Source organism: Lemur catta, chromosome 3, assembly GCF_020740605.2.
Source record: "Lemur catta isolate mLemCat1 chromosome 3, mLemCat1.pri, whole genome shotgun sequence".
Classification (NCBI taxonomy): Eukaryota; Metazoa; Chordata; class Mammalia; order Primates; family Lemuridae; genus Lemur; species Lemur catta.
Genome location: NC_059130.1, coordinates 1,982,351 through 2,006,934, shown reverse-complemented (window position 1 = coordinate 2,006,934; position 24,584 = coordinate 1,982,351). Strand labels below are relative to the sequence as shown.

The window sequence follows — 24,584 nt, the reverse complement described above, 5'->3', positions numbered from 1 at the left end:
TGTCCTTGACCTTGCTCATCCCATCCCAACACTCATGAGGCTACACAGAAATTCCCACAGCAGAGCGGCCGTCTCACGCCTGCCTCGCTCCCCGTGAATACAGTGCCCTCGCTCATCCAGTTACGTCCACTCAGCCCAGGGCTGATTTTCCAGACCGAGCTTAAGTATCCTTGTACGTCCATCTGTCCCTTCCGTGTCCCTTCCTTCTGCAGGACCCCAGCTCTCTGTGCGCCCCTGTCACACCGCATTTGTTCTTTCGCAAGTCTCTCTCCCCTGCCAGACCACAGGAACGGGGCTGCGGGATTTCTCTCTGATTCCTAAGTGCCAACCACAGTGCCCGACACGTCAAAGATTTTCATAAATGTCTCTCGGAGAGGCACAGGAAGAAGTAAACACTTAGTGGCACTGTGACATCCATCCTCCATCGTAGGCGTGGAGAGACACAGGGTATCAGATCCCTGACTTCCACAGGTCAGTCTGACCACATGTGAATAGCTGTGCACGCCTAGGAAAAACTCAAAAGACAGAGCAGAAGCCGTGCCCAGTTTCTGAGGAAATTTTATATTCGGGCACTGAACTTTTCTCTTACTTCATAGCTTATCTCAAACAAGTCACTATGATCAACAATTAAACTGCTTTGTTTTGATTTTAAGGAAAGCAGCCAGAGAGACACTGATCTGGTCCGTGGCAGCCGCAGCTCGGCACACCATCCCAACAAGGACCGTCCTCCAGACGGGCACAAGGACAAGGGAGACGTGCCCCCTGCACCTGGAACAGTCTCCAAGTCGCCACCACGGGCACAGTGGGAACTGCAAATGTGCAGAACAGACCTAGTCCCCTACCGGCCTGCTGAGTCTTTGCCCCCTTGTCTTTCTCTCTCCAGGGTGAGACCCCCACGCAGATTCAGCTTCCACCTGAGGATCTGGGAACGAAGTTGCCAGATAAAATGCAGGATACCCAGGTAAACTTGAAGTTTAGATAAACAACAGATCATTTTTTAGTATAAGCATGTCCCATGCAATATTTTCATTTGCTAAATCTGGCAACCCTATCCGGGAACAACGTGTCCTCTTGGACAGAAGAAATTTCATTCTGGCTTATTGCACAGGTAACTCAGAATCAATCTCGCTGTCTGTCTTCCTTGGGCAATTTGCAGCAGTATCTTCATACAGGAACTTCATCCTTGTGGCTGAGACCATTCCTGCCAAACCTATGTCTAGCTTCTGCTTAATTTTTTGCCATTTATTATAGTTCCTTTAAGACTGAGATAGTGACTTGGTCATGTGACTGGAACACTGCTCTGGAACCTCGGAGCAAGCACCAACCACCTGCCATCATAGTTCCTGGAAGTTAATCCTCTGCTTGGATTAACTCGTGCTGCCGGCTCTAGCACTCCTGCCTGATGTCACACACCACCACGCTCCTGTCTGGTCTGGTTCCACCAAGCCTCCTGGGCCCAGTGATCTTGCCAGACAGGTCTGCATGTTCAGAGAGCTCAGCAGTGCAACCAGCCATTCGGGGTAGAGAACAGATACCCTTGCGACAAAGACTTCTGCAGTTTAAGCTGCTGCAAAGAAATAGCAGACCTTTCACTGCCAACGTGAGATCCTGTTGACTCTATGGAGATGTCTTGAGAAGTTTTTTTGCCCTCCTCGGTCCCTCTCCTCCAGTCTCTAGAAATTCATGTCATCTTGCAAAGCTCAGCTTGAGAGTCACCTCCTCGTTGCAGCTTTCCTCCAGGCGCACTGTCACCCCCTCCTCTCAGTCCCACCCCACTGACTTTCTCACCATTCACTTTCACCTTTGACCACGTGTGGCTCTGATTCATCTTTTAAAATCCCCATGTGGGCACCAGATTTTTTTCAATGTAATTATTTAGTTTTTAATTCCACAAATTATGTATTCAGTGCCCACTCTGTGCTGTATATTGGGCATACAGTGGTAGATAAAACAAATTTTTAAAAAATCTGGTTTCTGCTATCAAGGAGTTCACTATTTTGTGGGAAATAGACATTTGATAATCATCAAAAGAACATACGTAGATTCTGGGTGGTAACGTGCTAGCAGAGGGTACAAAACAGGCAGCTCACTGGGGCTTCTGGAAAGTCAGGCTGAAGGTGAACAAAAACTAGGCCAGCATAGAGTGGGGCAAAGCTGCCCTGAGGCTCCGCGGAAACCCCTGAGGCCAGAAAGAAAGGAGCAGAGAACAGCGGTGAGCAAAGCAAGATGGCGCTGGAGGGTGGCAGGGCCTGGCCATTCCAGGCTTTGATGTTTGTCCTCAGTGAGTTGGCAAATCATTCAGCAACAAGCCTTCAGAGGACGAGGATGTTGTCTGACACAGCTGCCGGGCAATGAAGCACCTGAGCCGAGTGGGTGGAGAAATGAAGGCTCTGAAGGCTCCCCTGGTGTCCCGCCCTGGGGACACTGGGCTGCCTGGGCCCGTCCTAACCACACAGTGATGAAGAATTGTTACAGTAAGTCTCTCACTCTGGATCACAAATACATAACAACATGTAAATCTAGCATGCACTCTTCACCCCGCTGCTCAGGACAGGAAGCTCGAGCTCAGAAACCAGCATTTGTCAGACCTGGTCCCCATTACATGCTACGCCTTTTGGCCATGTAAAGTTTCAAAAGCTAGGCCGTGGGACAGCACGTGAGTGCCACACACAGAGTGTGGCCACCACGGATGCTCGTGGCCAAACGCAGATGACGTGTGCTCTTCAGTTCACCTTCAGGGAATCTTTGCATTGTTCATTAAAATGCTAGAACACATAAACCACAAGGCTGGCCTAAGAAAATTGAGGGGCTTCTAATACCCCCTGTGCTAAGCCACAATTCACCTCAACAAACCTGGTTTTGGGCAAGATAAACTCTGCTCCTCCAGGGTTCTACTCCTGAGGCACCACCGTGGCTGGCACCATCTTGCCAGGTAATATGGCCTAACTTACACAGGTAATGCAGAGTCCTGGCCGAAGGCTGTGGGACAAGATGGCAAATCTGACCCATGTTCGCTTGTTATGAAGACAAACTCTCTTACTACAAGTCGCTACCTCAGATTTTATCCTGCACGCATGCACTGCTGTCTCAGTGCACGGGGTGCTCAGTCAAAATCCACCTGCAAGACTTTACTGATCACAGTGCTGTCACAGTGTGCCCTCCTGCCAGTATCCTAACGCCACATTACTGAAGTGCATTTGTAGATAAACTTAGAGATCAAGATCTACTTTAGCTCTTTCTTAGCTTTACCCTTTTCTGTTTAACCTGTTGTGAAGACCCAGAATTAACACTGCCGCTTAACGCATGTCAAACTTGAGCCTCTCTGTAGCACACACAGGATATGAGGCAGTGTGCATTTCGAGCTTTAGAGTAGAGTTGCTTTCGTATTTCTGTTAAAAGTACTCACAGAACAGTTATACATAATGTTTCCATGTCCCAGACTCATGGGGTGCTTAGGCTAAATGTATATAAAGAAGGCTTAAACGTAAAGTTCATTCTAATTTAACTTTTCAGAGGTTATCCTGATCTCCTGGCAAAGAACAGTAAGCTCAGCTTGATTCAGCTAAATAGAGGCGCCTTGGCGCAGAGAACTCTATTTATATCTGAATAAACATCCTCTATACTCACAACTGCACGAACCCAAAACACAAACACACATACATACATCAACAGTGTTCAGAAATATGCATAATTTCCACATACTATTATCATATAAATGCACACAGAGCTAATGTACGTTCAAGAATGTACTCACAGCACCTAAGAATGCACACAGACACGTGCACACACACACACACACGCACACGCACACGCACACGCACGCAGCTTATACTGGAAAAGAGTAGCTATACAAGATAGCAGACAATTATGTTTACTCATAAAGCCAAACCTAGATAATTCACGCAAAGGGTTATTCTCTTTTTACTCTCAATATAAATTATCTGATTGGCTGATTCTCTACAGCCCCGAATTCTTCACTTCATTTTTATAACCTTTTATTTTGCTTTGCTCCGTTGACAAAGCTATTATTTACTAAGGGCACACTCAGAGATCGTATACACATCCTACCGATGAACGGCGGCGACACCTGGAACACGCACAAGCCACTGTGTGAACGTGCCCTTGTGGGCTACATCTCAGGGCTATTTGCCATCAGCGAGGAGGCGAAACTCCTTCCACTTTTCTGACCATCCAAGAGACAGCAATTACCCCAGATTATCAGACCAACAATGACATGCCACGTAAAGAGAGACACTGAGCCAACTCCACATCCCAAAGACTGGCATATTCAAGTACACTCAGGACATTAATAGCAATTTACGTGCCATCACTGAGACAGAGCCACAAAGGCTCCGTTGGCAGCCTCTTATTTTGAAGCCTATTATTTGTGGGAGTTACAGGCTATAATCACAACAGAAACTTTCAAAACCCTTATCTTCTGTGACGCACCAAATCTATTTCAGAGCCGTAATTGCTATGTCACGGGAGAGTTTGCTGCTTAATGCACTCAAATGCCATTTAGTGTTTGCAGGGTCATTACAGCTCACAGAAGGGTGGGGGGGTGTGGTGGGAGGCGGGGGGTGGGATGCAGACAGGGGGTGCTGAGGGGAATGTGTTAGGACGGGGTGCTAGCCTCCACTGTGCCGAATTTACTTATGGGAGGACATTGTTGTTTTAAAAATTCTATTTACTGATGAAATGAAAACTAGAGCTTGAAAATAGTCTGTGACTTTAAGAATTCTGGATTCATCTGATGCCATCCTAGAGATATTCAGTGGGTGCTGGGGGTATCCTCTTTTATTCTGGGATTCTTATCTAAGTGTAAGGTGGTTTGATTTTTATTTACAGCCAGAGCACAGGGGCACATCACCACACCTGGCTAATTTTTTTCTATTTTTGGTAGAGACGGAGTCTCGTTCTTGCTCAGGCTGGTCTCGAACTCCTGACCGCAACTGATCCTCCTGCCTCGGCCTCCCAGAGTGCTAGGATTACAGGTGTGGGCCATCAGGCCCAGCCTGATTTTTTAAATTTTTTATTTTTTCCTTTTAAATAGTTGCAGGAATTTCTGCAGTAGAAATCTTCCAGCAGTACTGTGGGCTTGTAAGCCTGATTTGTATATGGCCTCTATGTATATCCTGCTACGGAGTAAGAAGGGCAGAGTGGATGATGGTGAGATATCAAAGTTCGATAACCTAGAAGAACATGCTACCTTACAGACGGTAAAAGAAGACACAAGGTGACTGACAGAATGTCTGAAATAAGAGAAAACATCAATTCATTCAAAATTCCAGTTTCTAGACCTAAGTCTAGCTAAGGTCATAAAAGAGCTTTATTAAATATGCACAGCTTTTATTTCTTCAACCTGGCTATAAACTAGGGAATGACTTATTTATTTGGCTTAGGATAATACTAGGGATAGGGTAGATCTTCAAAGAAACTCTGGACTGAGTGACGTATCTCTAGGTTCTTTCAGAAAATCTTAGGTTCCATTTCACAAGACTGAGTTTTTTTATAGACCAGAAATATATAAAATATCAAGCTAATTCACATTTCAGGGTTAATTGTTTTTTTTTTTCTTTTTAAAGATCAACACCAGTATCACACATAGATCTGCTTTTAGTTTTCCTGCAATAACAACCCTGCCTTTACTCTGAAGAACTTTCTACAGAAAGAAACAGGATGAGACTTGGGGCCTTATTTCACATTAAGTCTTCCTCCATTCAGAAATAGAATTTTCTCTATTTTTTAAATGTTGGCCAAGTGCAAAAGGATTAATACCCTTATTATGTAAGAGTTCTTAGAAATCAATAAGAAAATGATGAACATTTCAAGAATACATTATAAAAGAACAGCAATAAACATATGAAAAAATGTTTAGTCTCACTAGTAACCCAAGAGATACAAATTAAAATAAAAATGAGATACAATTTTATAATTTGGTAATTGACAGAGATTGAAAAACTGTTAAGATATTGCTTTTGAGGGTGTGGGGAAATGGGTATTATCATAAATTGCTAATGGGAACCACAAAGTAATAGAAGTTTCCAGGATAAAATTCACAATGCATCACAAAGACCTTAGATCTGTTCATAACCTTTGATCTGGTAATTCCATTTCTAAGAATTTGTCCCAGGAAATAATAGAAAATGTGCACTGAATTTTCTGTACTTTGAAGCTTCCCAGGGTATCATTAATAATAGTAAAAAACCAAAAATACAGAAAACAGATTAAATGTTCAACAGGACAGATTGACTAAATAAATTATGGACTTTCCGTGTAACAGGCTTCTATGCGGTTATTTTATGTTTGAGAAGAATGTTTAATGCTATGGAAAATATTCATAATGTATTTTTAGTAAAATAAGTAGGTTATGAGATGATATGTAACTTTTCTACACCCACACACAAAAAACACACACTTTCACACAATGCTGGAAGGCTTCAGAGCACAAAGTTGGTGGTTCATTTTCTTCTGTGTGATTTTCCTGCATTCTCCAAATTTTCCACGTTAAATACTTTAATCAGAAAAAAAGTAAATGTAAAATTTAAATAAAGCATCTGAAGGATACTTTATCTAACTTAAGTCTCTGTTCACCTCCAGAGCTCCCTGGAGGAGAGAAGCCAATGCCATCTGTGGCCCAATGCAGGTCTCGGGAGGAAAGGCTGAGGAAACGGGACTCTTTCCCCAGAGAAGAGAAAGTTAGGAAGCGATTCCATTACTGTCTTCAAAATACCAGGGAAGAGTGTTCGTCGGTTGTTTTTCTCTTTCCGTGGCAAACAGGGCCGACGGAAGCAGGCTGCACAGAGACACCAGCTTGGACAAGACGGAGAGCTGCTCGAGAGCAGGCACCGGGCCTCCCTTTTCTGTCCTCTGCCTGAATGCCCAGCACAACTGCTGGCTAACAGTAGCTCCCAGCAAAGTGTCTGCTGGACAGACGAGTGAATGGATGAATTGTGGATCAAGCTCAAGGCCACAGGGGCAGCAGCCGCCCCAGAGAAAAGTATGGCGAAGAGGAAAAACCAGCAACTGATATCTGGGCTCTGAATCTATACCCATAAAAGAGTTCTGGCATGAGTTAGTGGAGATCAGAGGGTACCAAGGTCTAAATAAGTTGGAGGAAAAAGATGGGTTCTGGGCTGTGGTAAATGGAAAGAAAAGGAACAAAAAAGCTATTCTCTTTTGGGAGAGACACTCTGGACACCAGAAATACAAAGATGCCTGTCTGTGGGGGTTCTGGGCAGGCAGAAAATCCAGTCACAGTAGTCTGGTTGCTGGGGAATAAACAAAACAAAACAAAACCCACTGACACCAGGTTCAACTAGGCTCACTTCAAAAAGCATGCATTAAGCACCTACTATGTACCAGGCCTGAGTTGAGGGGTGGGATACAAAACTATGATCCTTCCCTTCAGAAATGTATGGTCTAGAGGGGAAGTAAAGGTGCGTATCGGGAAAGAACCCCCAGTCCAGCTCCAGTGTGCCAAGCACCATGCAGGCAGTCTGAAGGAACCAGGAAGAACCTCCAAGAGAGGACAGGGCCGAGCCAAGTCCCGTAGGATGAGTAGGATGATGAGACGTTAGTCCCCTGCCACCGGCTCTGGGCTACGGATTCTACCCACCGAGAACTTCAGCCACTGAGCGCTGCCTCTAGGAAGTCAATGTTACTACGACAAGAGGGCAAGAAAACACACATTTATAGTGTTAAGCACTTCAGAAACCTGTGGTCTACAGCGGAAATAAAAGAAATGCACTAGGCCAGGTACTTGGTGCTTTTCAATGGCAAAAGTCATCGCATTAGATAAGGAACGAAAACCGACACCTGCAAGTCCATTTTGCTAGCCTTCGGATTTTTGGTTTTTTATTATTGTTGTTCTGACGCCTGGTTTCTCCTCCTGACAATTTTTTTTTTTGCTTACATTTAAACAATTCTAATTATTTTAATAAACTCGAATTAAATAAGTTAATGCACATAAAGTGCCTACCACATAAAAAGAAGTCAATAAGTGTTAGCTATTAATACAATTATTAAGCGGCATTTTCGCCTGTTAATTTTCTATCCTTATTGTTTTTTAATTGTTCTTTAATTTACTGCTTTAAACCACTTCCTTATTTTATTACTACTTGATCTTTTTGTTGATCTTTGTGTCTTATTAGCTGATGTTATTTTAACTACTCTGCCTAGCTTATTTTATGTTTTTATTGTTCTCTTTAGTACTTGCGTATCTTACTTGCCTTTACCTCTTTAACCTTCATTTTGCCATTTTACATGCATTTATAAGTCTCCTGCCACTATTATCCTTCCATTGCTTTGTAGTCCATTATTAAATTCTTAAATTTTTGTTATCATTTTTTCTATTTAATTTTTCTAATTTCGTTCACATCAACTTTGCACTCCATTGCATCTGTTCTTTTAAATTATTAAAAAAGTCTACCTCTACTTATATTTCACACCTAGATTCCTAGAACAGTCCAGCCTTCTATTATAATGAACCACCCAGTCTCTCTACAAAGGGACATTGTGTCTAAAATCTTGTTCTCTCTCGTGTATGGCCCCTGGGTCACTAGCTAAGTTGGCCATCCAAATATGACACAATAGAGCTGAAGAGTAGGCTTTATCCAGGAAAGGAGACTGTATGTAATTTCCCATATTTAGTTTTAATAAAGGAATTAACTAGTCTTAAACCTTCTATATACCACCCTGAGAGGATACACAACAGAATACTCACAACTAAGTTCTTGGAGTTCTTTTCCATATCATCCAGGCATAAAAATTACCAGGCGATATAACAAATTCTCTTACTAAGAGGTTCTGGTAGACTCCCTTGACTTAGTATAAGGACTAGGGGTCAAGGATCCATCTGGATAAAGGAAAAGAATAAAGGCTTTGGCATGTCACTGACCCGGGTCCACATCCTGGCTTGAGCACTTACTGGCTATTTGGTCTTGGGTAATTACTTAACCTTTCTGAGTCTCAGTTTTCTTATCCATAAAATGAAGATGATAACGTTTATAAAGACATTCAAATCTAGTGGGGGTCTCAATGAATGTTATGAGTTAGTATTCTTAGTATGGATGTTGGTGGAGGCTCAAATTATCCCTAGAACGTGAAGCATGTAATTAGTCATGGTTTGGAGCCTTTATCCCTCTAAAGAGGGCACAGAGCCCCAAGTGCTCATGCCGAGTCTCTCCAGAACCCCAGTGCTCCGGCGAGAGAAGGGACTGAAGCTTCCTTCCTCAGGAACCCCATCCTCTTATAGAGCGTCCTCTCGGCATAAGGCTCAGATGAGGACGGGCTTCCCCACGCCCAGGAGAGATCACTCCCCGAAGGAGAAGTAAAGTATAATTTTGCATCAGAAAATGAAGTGGACTTCAAGCTAAGAGACACTAGAGAAGAAAGGAGAGAAATGGCAAAAGACAAAAGAAGGGAAATGTAATATTGTACAAGTGAGGGAATCACATTATAATTTAATTTTCTAATATCATAAGTTTCTATTTTTATATATTTCAAAATCTTTTCTTATTGAAAGAGGAATACAAGTCCCTTTAAAAGTAGGCACACCAGGTCAGAACCCAAGGCAAGCGTAGAATACACCACCTAATTTGATTTACCATGGCCTTTTCAGCAGTTCTCAGCTGTAAGACAGGATGAGGGAGCAAGAAGTCGGGGCTGGGAGTGGGAGCAGAGCCTCAGACTGGAAAAGAACAGACTATTCTGTGGATAACTTTGTGCTCTATCCCTCCTTTTCTTTCTTATATTGTTTTATAAACTATGAGAATGGGGTAGATACAAGAAGATAAAGGGTAATAAATTTACATGCAAGTGTGTTATATTTGTCAAAACTCAGAGAATGGATACTTTGGATTTACACATTTAATTGTGTGCAACTGTGTCTCAGAAGAGAAAAACACTGCAAACAAATATGGAACTCCCGTTAATGATATACATGCCACTAGTATTTATTTAGAGGGAAATGTACTGTTATCTGCTATTTACTTCGAAATGCATGAAAAACCAAGCTGGACAGAAGGATAATAGAACGCCAATATACATGATGAAGCCAGGAGAGTTAAATATTAATGACAGAAACTAGGTGGTGGTATGCCGGTTTCACTGTAAAATTCTTTCAACTTTTCTATATGTTCGAAAAATTTCAAAATAAAATGTTGGAAAATTTTAAAAAGGTAGTATCTTTAATGCAAAGAAAGCAAGGTAAGCCCTAGATAGTGTTTAAAGACTTTAGACGTTAGAGCAGAGCTTCTCAAACTGAATGTGCTTAAAAATTACCAGGGCATCTGGTTAAATTGCAGCATCTGACTTAATAGGACTGGGTGGGGCCGGAGATGCTGCATGACTCCCAGGCCCCCAGGCGAGGCTGCTGATCTGCAGGCCACACCTTGAATGGACTAGCAGGGCGGGGACGAAGGAACAGGTAAATGGAGGCTGCCAGGTAGGGTTTAGGTCTCCTGGGAGACCTGACACAGAGCCTGTACCTTGTATGAGCCCCGAAGGGTTTAGACTTAAAACAAGGGTTCAAGATGAGTTCAAAGACATGTCCTGCTTAGGCTTGACAAATTACTAGGTTAGATGAATTAGTGGCTGACAGAGTTGAAAATTACTGCAAATAGAACCATAATAAATGTATGTATTTCTATATTTATATTTAAGTCTTCCTCCATATTATTTCATTGTTTAAAGCATATCATTGTGCTAATCTGAGTTAACTTCTTGTACATGGTTAATTTTTCATAGAGTTCTATTTATTTCAGGAAAGTCGTACTTCAGCAGAACGCGAGCCTTCCTGTGTTTTGTGTTAGGGGTGTCTGCTCTGTGCTCACAGCATGGTCACAGCTCTAATGCCATCACCCCCCTTTGGTGGCCTCCAACTGTCAGGGCATCTAGAACTTCACCGTCCAACATGGTAGCCACCAGGCACAAGTGGGCATTTAAATTTAAATTAATTAACATTAAGTAAATCAAAAATTAATTTTCTTTGTCATACTAGCCACATTCAAGTGCTCAATAGCCATATGTTGCGAATGGTTAACTTCTCGGACAGTGTTGACACGGAACATTTCTATCAATGCAAAAAGTTATATTAGACAATGTGGTTCTAGAAGGAAAGAAGAGCTTTTGCTAGAGTCACTTGCAAAATCTATAAAAGAATGGCAATGTCAAATCATGTTTATAAGAAATTCATATATCAATAGTTAATAGGCATATGAATGTATGTAAATATATTGATTATGTTGGGTGTATCATTCTTCCCTTTAAGAGAATCAGAGGAGTAAACCAGAAAACTTCCAGTTCTTTTAGCTTTCTATGATTTTACGAAATGCAAGAACTATGTCCTATTCATGTTTGTATTCCTGGTGTTGCATATTAGAAAGATATCAATAAACATTTGTTAAACTTGTTAAATGTTTGTTAAAAAACATTTGCTTCATTCATTTACTTATTCTGTCAAGTTGCAACATATTTTGAGTTCTAAATATTTCATATTTAGAGTTGTAAAAAAGAATTTGCCCAAACTCAAATATAGCCAGATTGATCTTTTTTACAAAAGTTATCAAATTTGAAAATAACAACACGAAATTCTAAGAAAGAAGTCTAAGATTTTATCTGGAAACAAGCTTGTCTAAGAACATGGAACTCCCTCCTAAAAGGCAAGAAGGGGCAAAACTAGACTAAGCAAGAGGAGGAACATTTTCAGAAATCAATGCTAATGTTTCCCACAATTAAACTCAGCCTATTTAATTAGATTAATAATTACTAAAGTCTAGAGGGGCCGTGCCACTTTCAGGAGCAACCACAAAGACAAACTGCCCTTTTGAGGCTGTGATTTTTCTTCACAGAGCAGGAGTTAGGGACAACTTGAGTCTGGACCAGCTAGCCAGATCCCAGCCTAAGGACAAGATGGCGGCAGGGCAAATGTGGGCCGGCTGGGCAGGATACTGTAAAGCACCAATTCCAGTGAAAAGAGCATGGTACACACTGTCATCTCACAGATGGGCGTCTTTCTAAAAACACAATATTCTCTTTTATTTATGGCTTTGAAGTATCTCTTCTCCTCTTGTATTTTCTTGGGAATGGAAAAATGATCACTGTTTATAAGTAGACTATGACACTGGAAGATGCCTTGGACAAAATCCAGCTCAACTGTCCTTTTCAGAGTTTAGGAAACTAAGTCCTACTGAGGAAAAGTGACTTGTCCCTAGTCACACAGGCAGAAGTGGGATGCACGCACATACACACAACCACACACACAGTATGAATGTGATGTTCGGTGTGATCATATCACTAGGTTTGAGATCAATAAAACTCATTGTGACTAATTCTACAAAGAGATAAGGAGTTTCTACAAAAAGGATGCTTATTATTTTATTATTAAGTCCATGGTTTATCTGTTTGGTTGTGGGTGGTACCTTTCTCAAACTATTGCTGGTTGGTCCTGAATGTCTCTCTTCTGCTACGTAATTTAATTTCAAATTCCTTCCTAGACTACAGAGTTGATCAGTTCCCTTGTCCTAGTCTCCCAAGAATAGGAAATCTAATCGCAGACAAAGTATTGAATAAGACTAAAGAGGAAAGTAAGTACTGACTGGCATCAGGGTTTTGTATCATCTCAGGTAAGAGGTTTCTCCAGCTCGACCTGGATGTGACATGACGTAGCCTCATTCCCCAAGGTCAAAAGAGCTTATGTTTACTGCATGAATGGATGAAGGATGGAATGAATGATGCATGCATGAATAGCCACTGAATGAGCTGACATCACTTGTCTTCTGTACTTTTAAGGGCTTTCACTAGGCACCTGGGGAAAAACGGATTGCGTATGAAATTAAAATGCTGGGATTTTCTTTACTTATGCAATTATTGTGGGCTGAAACAAAATACTTTTCTGGTGTCAGATGCTGAATTGGTATGGTGTTAGGTTTAAAGGCTTTGGAATGTAAGAAGCAAAGGCACTTACTCTGTTTCCCTTTGGTTCTGTCATAAGGGAAAGTCGGGAGTCTATTCTATTCCTGCTGCCTTCAAACTTTCACCGTGTAGACCCCCACACTCTCCTCAGTCCCTTTACCCCTCCAGCCGGGGCTGGTCACCGGTCCTTGGCCATAGCACCAGGCGGTGGTCAAAGACAGCCAACTGGGCAGGACATCTGGGTATGTTTTCAGCCCTTCAAAATCCAAATTCAGCTTGGTAAAATAGAAGAATTAAAACTTTTTATAGTTCAAATGAGTTTTTAAAGATTTGCATATGAATTTTAATTATCACTCTCACTTCCCAGTCCTATAGTTCCACCTGTAGCAACATCTTATTAATATATACTGTAGTGGAAGGAGGTCTCTCAGAAGAAGTTAAAAAAAATTGGAATTATAGCATGTGGCCAAGTGCTACTAAGTAACCCTTGTGATATCCAAATGTCTGAAATACATTCACTTACATAGGAGGCCACTTTTGTCCTAATGGTTTACAGTCTATTTATTACTTAGTAAATTTTTTCCCCTCACCTAACATGGGAGAAAAGCAAAGCAAAACAAAACACCTACAGTATGGTTTACAAAGATAAAAGCATCATCTCTATTTTTCTGCTACAATAATGATCACAAAGCAAGATTAAGCAGATTTTTTTTCTGTCATAAATTGATGTTAATGACAGGTTGCCTTTATAGAGATGACACTAACACTTTCGATGGAAATGGATAACAATTTCCATTTTCGCCAAAACTTTTGAATAACAAAAATCTATAGGGGTATCTATTTACATTCAAGACTGGCTGGAGTGAATTCATTCCGTTAATTCACATTTTAAAATAACTAAAAATAAATTGTTTCACCCTAAAGAATAATGCTTTCTGCTATCACAAAATTCAAGAATTCAAAGAGAAAAGTTCCTATAATGAGAGTGCTTTTTCCTTCCCATTAAGGTTTCAAGATACAATTTGAGAAGGAAATAGTGGGGTGGGCTAGAAAGTATGGATGATACTAACTCTAAGGAAAGAGGTTTTTGGGGATGACCTACAATTTAGTCTGGTGTCCCTTGAGCTAACACTAAGAATCAAAGATCATAATTGTAGAATTCTAGAACCACTGAACCGAAAGGGACTTTCAAGCTTCCTTATCTGGTGAATTTTACAAATGAAGCAACAAGCACAGACAGGTGAAGAGACTCTTCAAAAGAAAGGCCAAAAGAAGGATCCAACTTTACCAATTTCACGTTGTTTCCACCTTGCACTGGGCTGTCCTTGGAGGTTCCAGCCCCACACCTAACAGGGAGGGCAGCGGGAGTCCCAGTGGAAACAATGTTACATTGTTGACGGACGGCTATTCCCACACACAGGTGTTCTTTTAAAGGGATTCTTTTTAGGATGGGAACACAAAGACTCTTTTAGGCTAGGAGTAGCGAAAGGAATTAAAGGACTTAATTACAGGAATTATCCTACTGCTAAGGATAAATCAGCAATATCATCACCATATAACTTCATATATTAAATGCTGATTTGAATCTTATTCTCAGGGAATCTGCATTGACCAAAAGGTTTGGAAAATTTTTTCCAAAAAGAAAGACTTAAGAACATTTTTTAAGATCTTAAAGACAGTGTATTCATGGATAAGAGAAACATTTGAGATAATAATTCTTACCAGAATCTTTATAGCTGGTAGACCTGATGTGGCCATCGGTGAAAAATGCATTTTTAATTTCGTAGCATCTTTTCCTCTCCTATCTGACTTACCCACTCAGCAAACCTGTTTTGAACGACTCGTGTATGTGTTTTAGGAGCACACGCGTATGCAGGAGTAAAAGACACAGAGGTAAGCATCCTCTGTGAGAATACGGATAATGCAAAGGACGTGTGAGCGTATGTGCGAGTGTGTGTGTGTGTGTGTGTGTGAGAGGGAGACAAAGCAGAGAGAAGAGGGGAAGGAGGACTAAGAAAAAGAAGAAAGGCACCGAGGAGGAGCTGGGTGTGCCCTGACAGCAGGGTGGGGGGGGCAGTGCAGGAACGAGGACGCTTGTGTGGATGGCATAGATGAGCGAACACACGGGGAAGTACGTAACCAGGTAAAGGTGAGCTGACCGCACTTCGATGACGGGAGGATGAGGTGGGAGGACAGGTAGGCTGAGGCCAGAAGTGGAAGGCCCTGAATGTCGGACTCAGGGTCTGAGTTTGCTTAGGGAGGAAATTCAGGGATGTGCAGGACAGAGGAGGAACTAAAGACAGCAGCAGTGACGGGGAGGCTATTGCAACAGTCTAGTTAATGAACTATTTCTAGAACTAGGATGGCGGCCGTGGGAATGGAAAGGAAAAAATGCGATAGCTAAGTGATCTTTAAGTATGTCTGATTGACAGAGAAGTGGAATAATCTCCCTCCATTACCCAGAGCCACTCCAAACCTGGTAAGCATTGCCGTTGTCACAGGAGAACACAAAGTGCTGAAGGAGGTATAATTTAACTCTCACGGCGGCTAAAGGGGGTCGTTAGGCCTTGAGTAACACCACATCCATCTCCAAAGCGTATCTTTCCATCAAAATGGGGAAAAAGTGACAGCTGTGTCCTAACCTATCCTCACTAGGAACTACCTACTGAGAAAACTGCTCACACAAGAGGGGGAAAAAAAAAGGCAAATTAGAAAGTTATCACTTATAAAATTTCATACTGCATTCATGTGGAATAATTTATGCCTTGCCAAGCCCTTTCCTACTTATTTTCTCATTTTCCCTAAAGCAGTCCTTGAGGTACGGAGGGTGAGAATGACCCTATTTCACAGAGGAGAGACGGGACGTTTGCCCATGGGCACACGAGTTCCGGGGACCGGCGTCCCGGCTCCCTCCATAGGACTCTTGACACCACACCTGGCAATCCTGTTGCCACGTGGTCGGCTAAAGGCAAGTGGTCTGAACTTTACGGGACTTAAAATAGCCGCTGGTTGGATGAGATACGGGCGCTGTGAAAACCCAGCCAGGAGAGTGGGAAAGGCTGCCCAGAAAGCGTCCCCCACCAAATGAGACACAATCCAGAGCCCGGCGGGGAATTCCACTGCAGCTTTGGGTTTAGGAACTGTGTATTTTTATTTCTTGGCATAAACCTTTCATTCCTGTCCTTCCTTGTCTCTTCTTGCGTCTCCTTCTCTCTCTCTCTCCCCGTCTCTCTCTGTCCTACTCTATACATGCACGTGTCTCAGCATCTAACACCACCGGCTAAAAATATACCTCACGATCACTAGCTGAGCCTCCTGCAGGTGGTACAACTTAAAATTGATATCAAAGAACATATCATGATCAGCCTTTGATTCATTTACCCTGCATATTAAAGACCCAGAAACAAAATAACCACGGTTCACAAGGAAAAAAATTAATGCAAAATGAGAGACTCTTTCAAGTGGCATTTTCAAGCCCAGTTTTTGTGGTGGGCTTATGTAATCAGAAATAATCGTCTGCATGTGTTTGGTTACACTATTTCAGAAATTATTCCCAGCCCACCCGCTGACATCACGGGGTCAGCGTTGACCCCTCCGGAGTCTGTCTGCTGCTCTCTTTTGTGCTACTCAATTCGGAAAGAAAATTGCCAGAGAGCAGAAGTGTCAACCCCACTTCCTGCCCAGTCACGTGGACCTTCTTCTGTTCCCTGAGGGTACCCCCCACATTCTCGTCCCCACACCACTGGACTGTCCTCACATTCCCCTCTTCTCCTTATGCACAGAACAAAGCTTTCTCTGGAAAACTTTATCTTTTATCTCAAAAAGATTCAGGAAATACATAAATGCATGTGTGCTGAAGCCTGCACACGCGGACAGACTAGAGCAACTTTCTTCATTGGGAATTCATTTTGAGAATACCCTTTCCCGTGACGGCTTCCTGTGTTTCTCCAAGTAGGCTTCCCGGCAAGTCAGCCATGAACACGGCAATAACAGTGTTGCTAGCACAGCACGAGACGGGAAGAACCCCTCTGCTCTGGACATCCTTCCTCGAAGACGACATGACTACCCAGAGTGTGTTTAGCAGTGCTGACTTGGACCTCCCCGCTTCCTTCCCAGAGAGGGACAAATATTACATAAACTCGAGGGGATTCTGCCTGAAGAAGGTAGAAAATAAAGAATTCCTGATGCAAGTGGCCTTCACAGTCACCAAGACAATCACAGTCTGGTGGGTGACTCCCCTCCACAACATCCCTGCCAAGTGGCTGGCCACACAGTGTTTGAATTTTCCAACAATGGGGAATTCTTGACTTCTAGGGGCAGCCAATCCCTTCTTTCGGGGAACTCTGACTGGGAGAAAAGTCCATGAATGTTCGAGTAGAATCTCTTTCTCTGAATCCTCTACTCAGTGGTCCTGTCTGTGCTTTTCATATAGAACATTTATGATGAATCTAATCTCTCCCACAGATGGTAGCACGTCTAAAACTATTATGTACCATCCAAACCTTATCTTTTATGGGCTCGGAATTCCTAATTCTTCCAACCGTTCCTCACCTGATGGAAGGGGTGGAATTCTCTAATTTCCTCCCCGGCCGGCCAGAATCATGTACGACTTGACCAATGCAGAGTTGAAGGGGCCATCACCTCCTTCGCTGCCCATGTTATACCTCAATTAGTATAGTCTAAGACTACACTAACAAATCATGCCTACCTTTCCTCCCTTCCATCCCTCATTTAATCATAACAACAGAGACAAATAATAAAAAGTGATCACCACCAACCAACCACAGATTTCTTCACTAGTTCTGAGGCCAACAGTTCTACCGGAGCCCCTTGTGACCTCCAAAAGCCCAGGAATCACCCCCTGATCTAAAAAACAGCCTTCTTTTCCAGGCTGCCCTCTTGTCCCAGCTTGCTGTCACCGCTGCTGAGATAGCGGACGATTGATCTGAGAAATCAAGTTGGATTGCTGTCCCAAATCTACACTCGGTTCTCCTTGTGTCTGTCTGATCGATTTCACTCTGCGCGACATCGCTTGTCGCTACGAATTTTCATGCTTGTCAGGAGCCGCCAGCGCACCCAAGAACAAGCAGAAGATGGTCTGCAACCCTCCCGTCCCTTCAACACACCCAGCCGCTGTGCTAATTTTTTTTTTTTTTTAATCGTCCATAGACAGATTGGAAAAAGATTATTTTTTGAGACCGCAGACCTGGACGCAATGGATTCTGGCCACTGGTTTTCCTTTCTAGGTTCCCGGGCCCCGGCTTGCGGTGACATTTCCTGCCACCGTTGTACTAGGTGTCACCTGTTTAGCAGCTCCTCTGGCTGGACGCGTGTGGCCGCAGGTGCCAGGCAAACACTGATCGTGTCTGACAGTCCTGGACGCCAGCTGCCTGCATGAAGCCTGCCTGATCACCACTTTCTTGTGGGTAGAAAGCTGCCGATGGCGAGACCGATACAGAAATAAGAAACTAGGTGACCGTAAAGCTAAGACAAGTCCTACTAAGTGGCATTCTGGGCCCTATGGCTTTGAAATAATTGGTAGTGATAGAATGAAAACAAAGGGTGGGGGGGGAGGCTTGTTTTCTTACACTGATGCCCTGCGGACTGTACATCTGACTGGCTGCGAGTCCGTCACTGTATCCTCCTGTCTGGCTGATAACATGGCGAAGGGTATCCACCTAAACAGATGAACGACAACAGAGAGGAAGTTAGTCAGAGAGGCGCAGGGCGAGGGAGGCCGCTCGTCGTGGTCACGAGGCTGCCCTCTGGCATGCCACGTTAACACAGTCATTTTGCAGACGGTCCCCCTAGGAAAGCATCCATCATGAGCAGGCTGGACCTTCTCTACGTGCCAAGTCCACTGCCAGTTCTCAGCTCAGTAAGCAAGACCGTAAATGACAAAAGGACACGGGGGCTCCCGACACTGAAGCTAATTCCACAACGCTGCAGGAGACGCGGGGGACGGGACGACAAACGGGGCTCACTAGGGGAGAGTGGAGGAATTGTCCCTGCCGCCCGTTTGTCCTCCCGGATCGTCCTACAGGAGCTTCTCCTTTGCTGGGTATCTTACAAAAGCCACGGTTCTGGTTGGAGGGGGGGTGGGCGTCTCACAGAGAGCAGTGGGTGGCTGAGACCCGTTTTTCCGAGGACTTCAGTGATGGCCAGTCGTTTAGTCACTTGGCCAAAGCCTGACCCCCTCGTCTCAAACTTGCTGCCAGGCGATGCCGCCCGAGCGAGGGGCTGAACCACAGACCGGCTGGTCCGTTCCGGGCACGTGCTGCTCGCTGTCCCATACGCAGCGTGGGCAAAGGGACTGCCACGGCTCAGAACTTCCCTAACACTCTGCCCCCGAGCATGACACTTTAACCCCTCGCATCAGGCTTCACGCTGAGACGGCGGGAAGGCTTCCCCCGGCGCCGTGAGGCGAGCGCTCACTGCGGAGCCCTGAGCTTGGACATCGTGCGGCTCGACTTTCGCCTCCCAAAGCAGATTCATACCCATCACCAGAGACCCAAGGCCCTGGACCTGAAGAACGACTGAGAAGATGAGCTTAGTCACCATGCCTAGGCGTTTATAAGGCTTAAAATGAAAACATGAGGTACTGATGTATTTGCCTACTCATTAATGCCCTCCTTAGTTGGCAAACGTTGCAGGGGGGAAATCCACCAATGAGAGGGAGACCTGGAAGAGGAGACGGTGGCTGACCTCCCTCCTCTCCCCTTGGTGCATGGAGAACACGCTGGTTCTGCTCGCCCGACGTGCCTGGGTCACCTGGACCCGTGCTTGCTGCTCCTCTCCTGTCCTACCGTGACTGCAGAGCCAGAGCCAAACGCACTCACAAAGTGTGGACGAGATTCCCCACGACAATGGTTGTCTTTGTTTCGGTTTGGTTTGGTTGTCGCTAAGGTTTTGGTTCTGATCTCTCTCTCTCTGGACAAAAGCAGGAAGTGCCAATACGACTGAGGGCTCTTGGACTCGAGTGCATTCACCTGGCAGCATATTGGCTGGGTCCCTACCTGTGATTGCACGTTGGCTCCAACCTGGGCCCCTTGGTAAGAATCCCCATTGAGTGACTGCACGCTCATGAACAAATCTCCAGAGTTTGACATGTTAAAAGAACTGGAAGAACCTGGAAAGGAAAGAGTGAGGCACCTGAATCACAGAAAGGAAAAGGCTCAACCCCCGCCACTAACAGCCAAGAGGAAGAGTGACATGCAAAGCAACCCCTCAAATAAAAACTGAAAATAAAAATAATATCAACAGAGTCTGGTTAGTAGCATGAAGAACAGAGCAAGCAATAAAGGGTGCATGTTGCTTATGTTACGTGAAGCCACACCTTACTACAAGTTGCCATAGCAACCTCAAGCTGAGAAAGGGAACATTTATTCTTCTCAACTTTTCTATTTGGATTGCAGTCTCCAGACCTAGGATCTCTCTCCCACGCCTCTAAAATTCTAGAGTTGGCCGGGGGACACAAGATAGAGACTATGCGCTGGTCAGTTATGCTTCTGCCCCCGTGATGGAGCACATAAGCTATGTAACTGGATTCTAAATATGCTGTTGCCAAACCCGTCCACTCTCACAAGGGAAGCAGCACTAGGAGGGAATGCACGCAGGCAATTTCACACACTAGGGCTGGCCCTTGATATGGGTCTATCGACATTCCTAGTTTCTAGAAAGAAGGTGAAGTTCCTTGCTGGGTGGCAAACAGCCCAGGGAACCTTGAGGACTGTACGACTACGTGGGGCTGATCTACCCTTCCCTGCCACCTGCCAGGATGAAAGAGGATGAAACAAATAATGGGCCAGGAATTCTCAAACATGCATGACATATGAAATGCTGCTGACAACAATAATATGAATAATAATAATGATAAAAGAGGGCCTCAAGAAGGGCAGTTAATCATCTGCTTTCACCTCCCAGAGATGGAGGCAGCATCCGGAGAGTTAGCCTTTAGGTGCAGCCTGGCACCACTGTGCTAAACCCAGCCCGTCCTCAACCTAAGGGATTGCAAAAGCTTGATATTATTCTGAAGTCATCGTGCAGCTCAGCGCATTAGGAAAGAAAGCTCAACGTGCGAGGTTTGGTTAAAACATGACGTTAGCCTGGAAAAGGAGAGACCTCAGGGACCCAGGTCAGTCGCACTCTCTTATTTCCAACCCTACGTTGCTCAGAATGTGCGCTTGCCCTCATATTCTGAGACAGCCATGCTCCGTGTGGAATCGCCCAACAATGATTCATGCCTCAGCTCTGACGCTTGGTTTCTTTTCTCCCAGGTAGGGATCTGGGCTCCTGGAGAGCTTTCCTGCCCCACAGGAAGAGCTCAGCTAAGCAGAAAACGAGGCTCTTCTTTTTTCTTTCTCTAGAAGGACCACTTATCAAGTGATGAATTCTAAACTCTGACACTGTGCTCTATGCTTTACTATCCACAGTATCTTCATACTTCAAAGGCAAGAGCCATTTAGAGGAACCAGGTGATTTATGAACTTGGGGACAACCCCAAGTTTAAAAAAAAAAATCTCCATTTTTCTTCATTCTGAGGGATGTATATCCACATGCAAAAAACTAGCTAACTATCTTGCTCCATACACTGATCCTCCACCTAACTCCCTTCTCGTTCCTTCTTTCCCAGGAAAAAAGCAACACTTTCTTTGGGGGCTGGGGGATGACTCAGGCATCAAACCGAAGGACTATGCCACCTCCACAGCTCTGGAACCTATCCTGTCTCTCCTGCCCCGCACTTCTCCGTCTGGCTTATCTGAAAGGAATCAGAAAAGGTGGGTCTTGGCAAAACAGGCACGAGATCCGAGCGGGTGTGGCTTATACCCAGTCAGCGGGATGAAGGCTTGGCCTGTCACTTCCTTCCATTACTGTGGGACATAGCTTTGGAACTGTCCTCCTGCACAACATTCTCATGTGTGGATATATAATACCTAGATCTCTACATATTAGTTATATTCCTCTCAAATCTTCTTTGTAATCACAGAGATATAATCTAAACAATAAAAGCCATTTTGTAATGAGTGTCACAGTAATGCTCACATTTAGATGTCATCACAACCAAGCAGAGTCAGTTCCAAGAACCCAAATTATAATTGCTTATATGTCATCAGACTCCTCCCCCCTTCAAAAGAGTGCTCAGTTTGAAGCCCAGGTATTTTATTTCTCTCCCAGTCAAATACCATGTAAGAAACACACACGCTATACGCTTGGCTGCTGGTTTACTGGAAATTAGTACCCAAACTTAGCAGTGGGAGAAACCCCAAAGGGGCGTGCTGATGCCCAGTAACATGGCATCCGTGGAACCATGAAGGTATGGAATGTGCCATTTACAAGATGTACACTGCAGTTGACACAGGTGATTTTAAAAATGTATGTGCATAGATAAATTGTAAATATGTCTGGCTGCCTAATGTGCACAGAGATAAATATGCGCATATAAATGTACTTCATGTACAAATGCATTTGTATCAGAGCAGTAATTGCAAAAATAGTCCCTCGTGCTCTTGGCTGTGCTGGCTCAGCATTCTGTTGTCTCTGTACACCCATGTACAACACCACATAGCTTCTGACTCTCTGATAAGCATCTAGAGGCAATGATTGTGCTAAGAGAGGAGACTGAGTGCCACTAATGCCACATGAGAATCGAAATGATGAGGAGAGGACGTGTTCTTTACTCAGCACTGGAAGTTGGAAAGGACTTATCATGGAACGAATAACCTCCTAGGAACCCACAGGCAAACCGTGCATGGGCTGTCTTGGAGGTGCTGTGGAATTCCCAAAGAGCTAGGACAGAATTACTTGGCTTGCTGAAGAAGGTCATTCAGGAACCTTATTTGCAGGTTGTTGTGAAGAAATCAGCAGTTACTAGAAGCACATTTTAAAATGTGCTTGTCAGTTAAAAGATTCTGAATTTGGCTTGGGAAGGGAGGCAAGTGGCTCATTTAAACTGCCACCCAGACATCTGGGACACGTGCAGAGCTAAATCTGCATTCAACCAGACAGAGAAGGCATAATGGATCACCTATGGTTCTAATGCATTTGCCTGGGCAAGCATCATGATGTGCAAATGTGTTAACATCCATTTTCATAAGACAATTTCCTAAAAATTGCATTTCTACTTTAAAGAATCTTCGGGAGACTTAAATTTATTCAGACAAAAAAAAAAAAAAAACAACCAAAAAAAAAAAATAACTAAAGAGCAAAAAACAAACAAAAAAAACCAATTAACTTTATAATCCAAAAGATAGAATAATGATAAAACCTACATCTGGAGCAGGGTTTCTCAACCTTGGCACTGTTGACATTTTAGGCCAAATAATTCTTCATTGTGGGGGAATGTCTTACACATTGTAGGATGGTTAGCCACATTCCTGGCCTCTATCTAAGAGATGTCACTGGTACCCTCCCTCCAAAATTGTGACAACCAAAAATGTCTCCAGACATTATTGAATGTTCCCTGGGGTACAAATTCACCCCTAGTTAAGAATCAATGAGCTGGAACAAGAATGAATTTAATTTTTCCTCTTAAGGAACTCAAAGTGTTTAAAGGTATTAGTTCGGTATTTCTTATAGCATTTTTTATGAAGTACTGCCCCGATTTCTGCAATTTAGCAATCAAGGTTTCAGACAGATTACGTGGCCAGTCTGATTAGACTGGACTCTCATATCATTTGGGGACAGAATGTCTTTACTAGATGTAAGCTTGACCATGCCTCATGTGTGCTTCTCCATTTCCCCTTCCAAATTCCAAAATGCACTGTTACTTTCCACTTACTAAAAGAGTAAATGGTTGTCTGGTTCTACATAAAAAAACCTACAATAGATGTGTATGTCAAGGTTCTAGAGTTCCAATTCCAGGAGGAATTGTCTTCATTTTCCACTTAAAAATAAAGATGAGAAACACAGAAAGAAAGAACATGAGGAAAAACAGCAATGGGATAATTTTTTTTACTTGGTTTTAAAAAACAAAATTATCAAGGTTCCTAGGGATTTACTAAAGGGTCAATCAACTTCTCAGGATTCACTACCTTCTAACTTTGTGTACTATATAAAAACTTCTCACAGGAAATGAGGATTTGGAGTTTTAATATGATAACCTTCCACCAATACTGAAATAATCCACCTAATAATCCACCTCCTATTAGGGGTGTCACAGATTAGGTATAAAGGCTTTCCCTTGACTAAAATAGTGCCAGAGAAAGGATTTTCTTGGCTGAGTTTGCTGTTCTCTTTGACACACACAAACAGCTAAGCAAAAGAATTCAGATCTGGGGGTTCTGAGCCTTAATAAGCCTGTGACTGCTTAGCTAATCACAGAACCTGATATATCATCAATGCTGATGCTAAGCTATTACAGCAAACATCTGCAATGCACAAGCCAACTTCTTTCTTCTTGGATGTTAAAGTATTCTCCAGAAGATAGCTCAAGCTTCCATAAAGGGTCTTATTTTTCTGAGGTCTTAATTCTTGCTTTTATGACCTCATCAAAAACAGGAAATTGAGAATGTATCATTTTAGGTCACTTCAGAAGAATTATAGACCCAGGGTTTAAACTATCGCTTCAGTGGTCCCCATTTTTGCTTTCTTTTTTCAGAACTTAATTTTCTCTCCTGCCTTTAATTCTTTCTCTTTACTCCATCTGTTTTGCCCAAATCTGCTGGTATAAA

At 43.4% G+C, this 24,584-nt stretch overlaps 1 protein-coding gene across 3 annotated transcripts in view; it reads right to left on the bottom strand.

Annotated features, from left to right (window-relative positions):
* PBX1 (PBX homeobox 1) overlaps window positions 1-24,584 on the bottom strand; it is a 267,175-nt gene that overhangs the window by 5,460 nt on the left and 237,131 nt on the right. For 2 of the 3 annotated variants that reach the window (XM_045546599.1, XM_045546602.1), the window contains 2 exons: window positions 19,932-20,044; window positions 18,504-18,593 (listed from right to left, as the gene is read on the bottom strand). In XM_045546599.1, the coding sequence (XP_045402555.1) occupies window positions 18,504-18,593; window positions 19,932-20,044 (203 nt within the window). Of the gene's footprint in view, window positions 1-18,503; window positions 18,594-19,931; window positions 20,045-24,584 lie in introns of those variants that run through there. The other variant, XM_045546600.1, reaches the window with a different exon arrangement.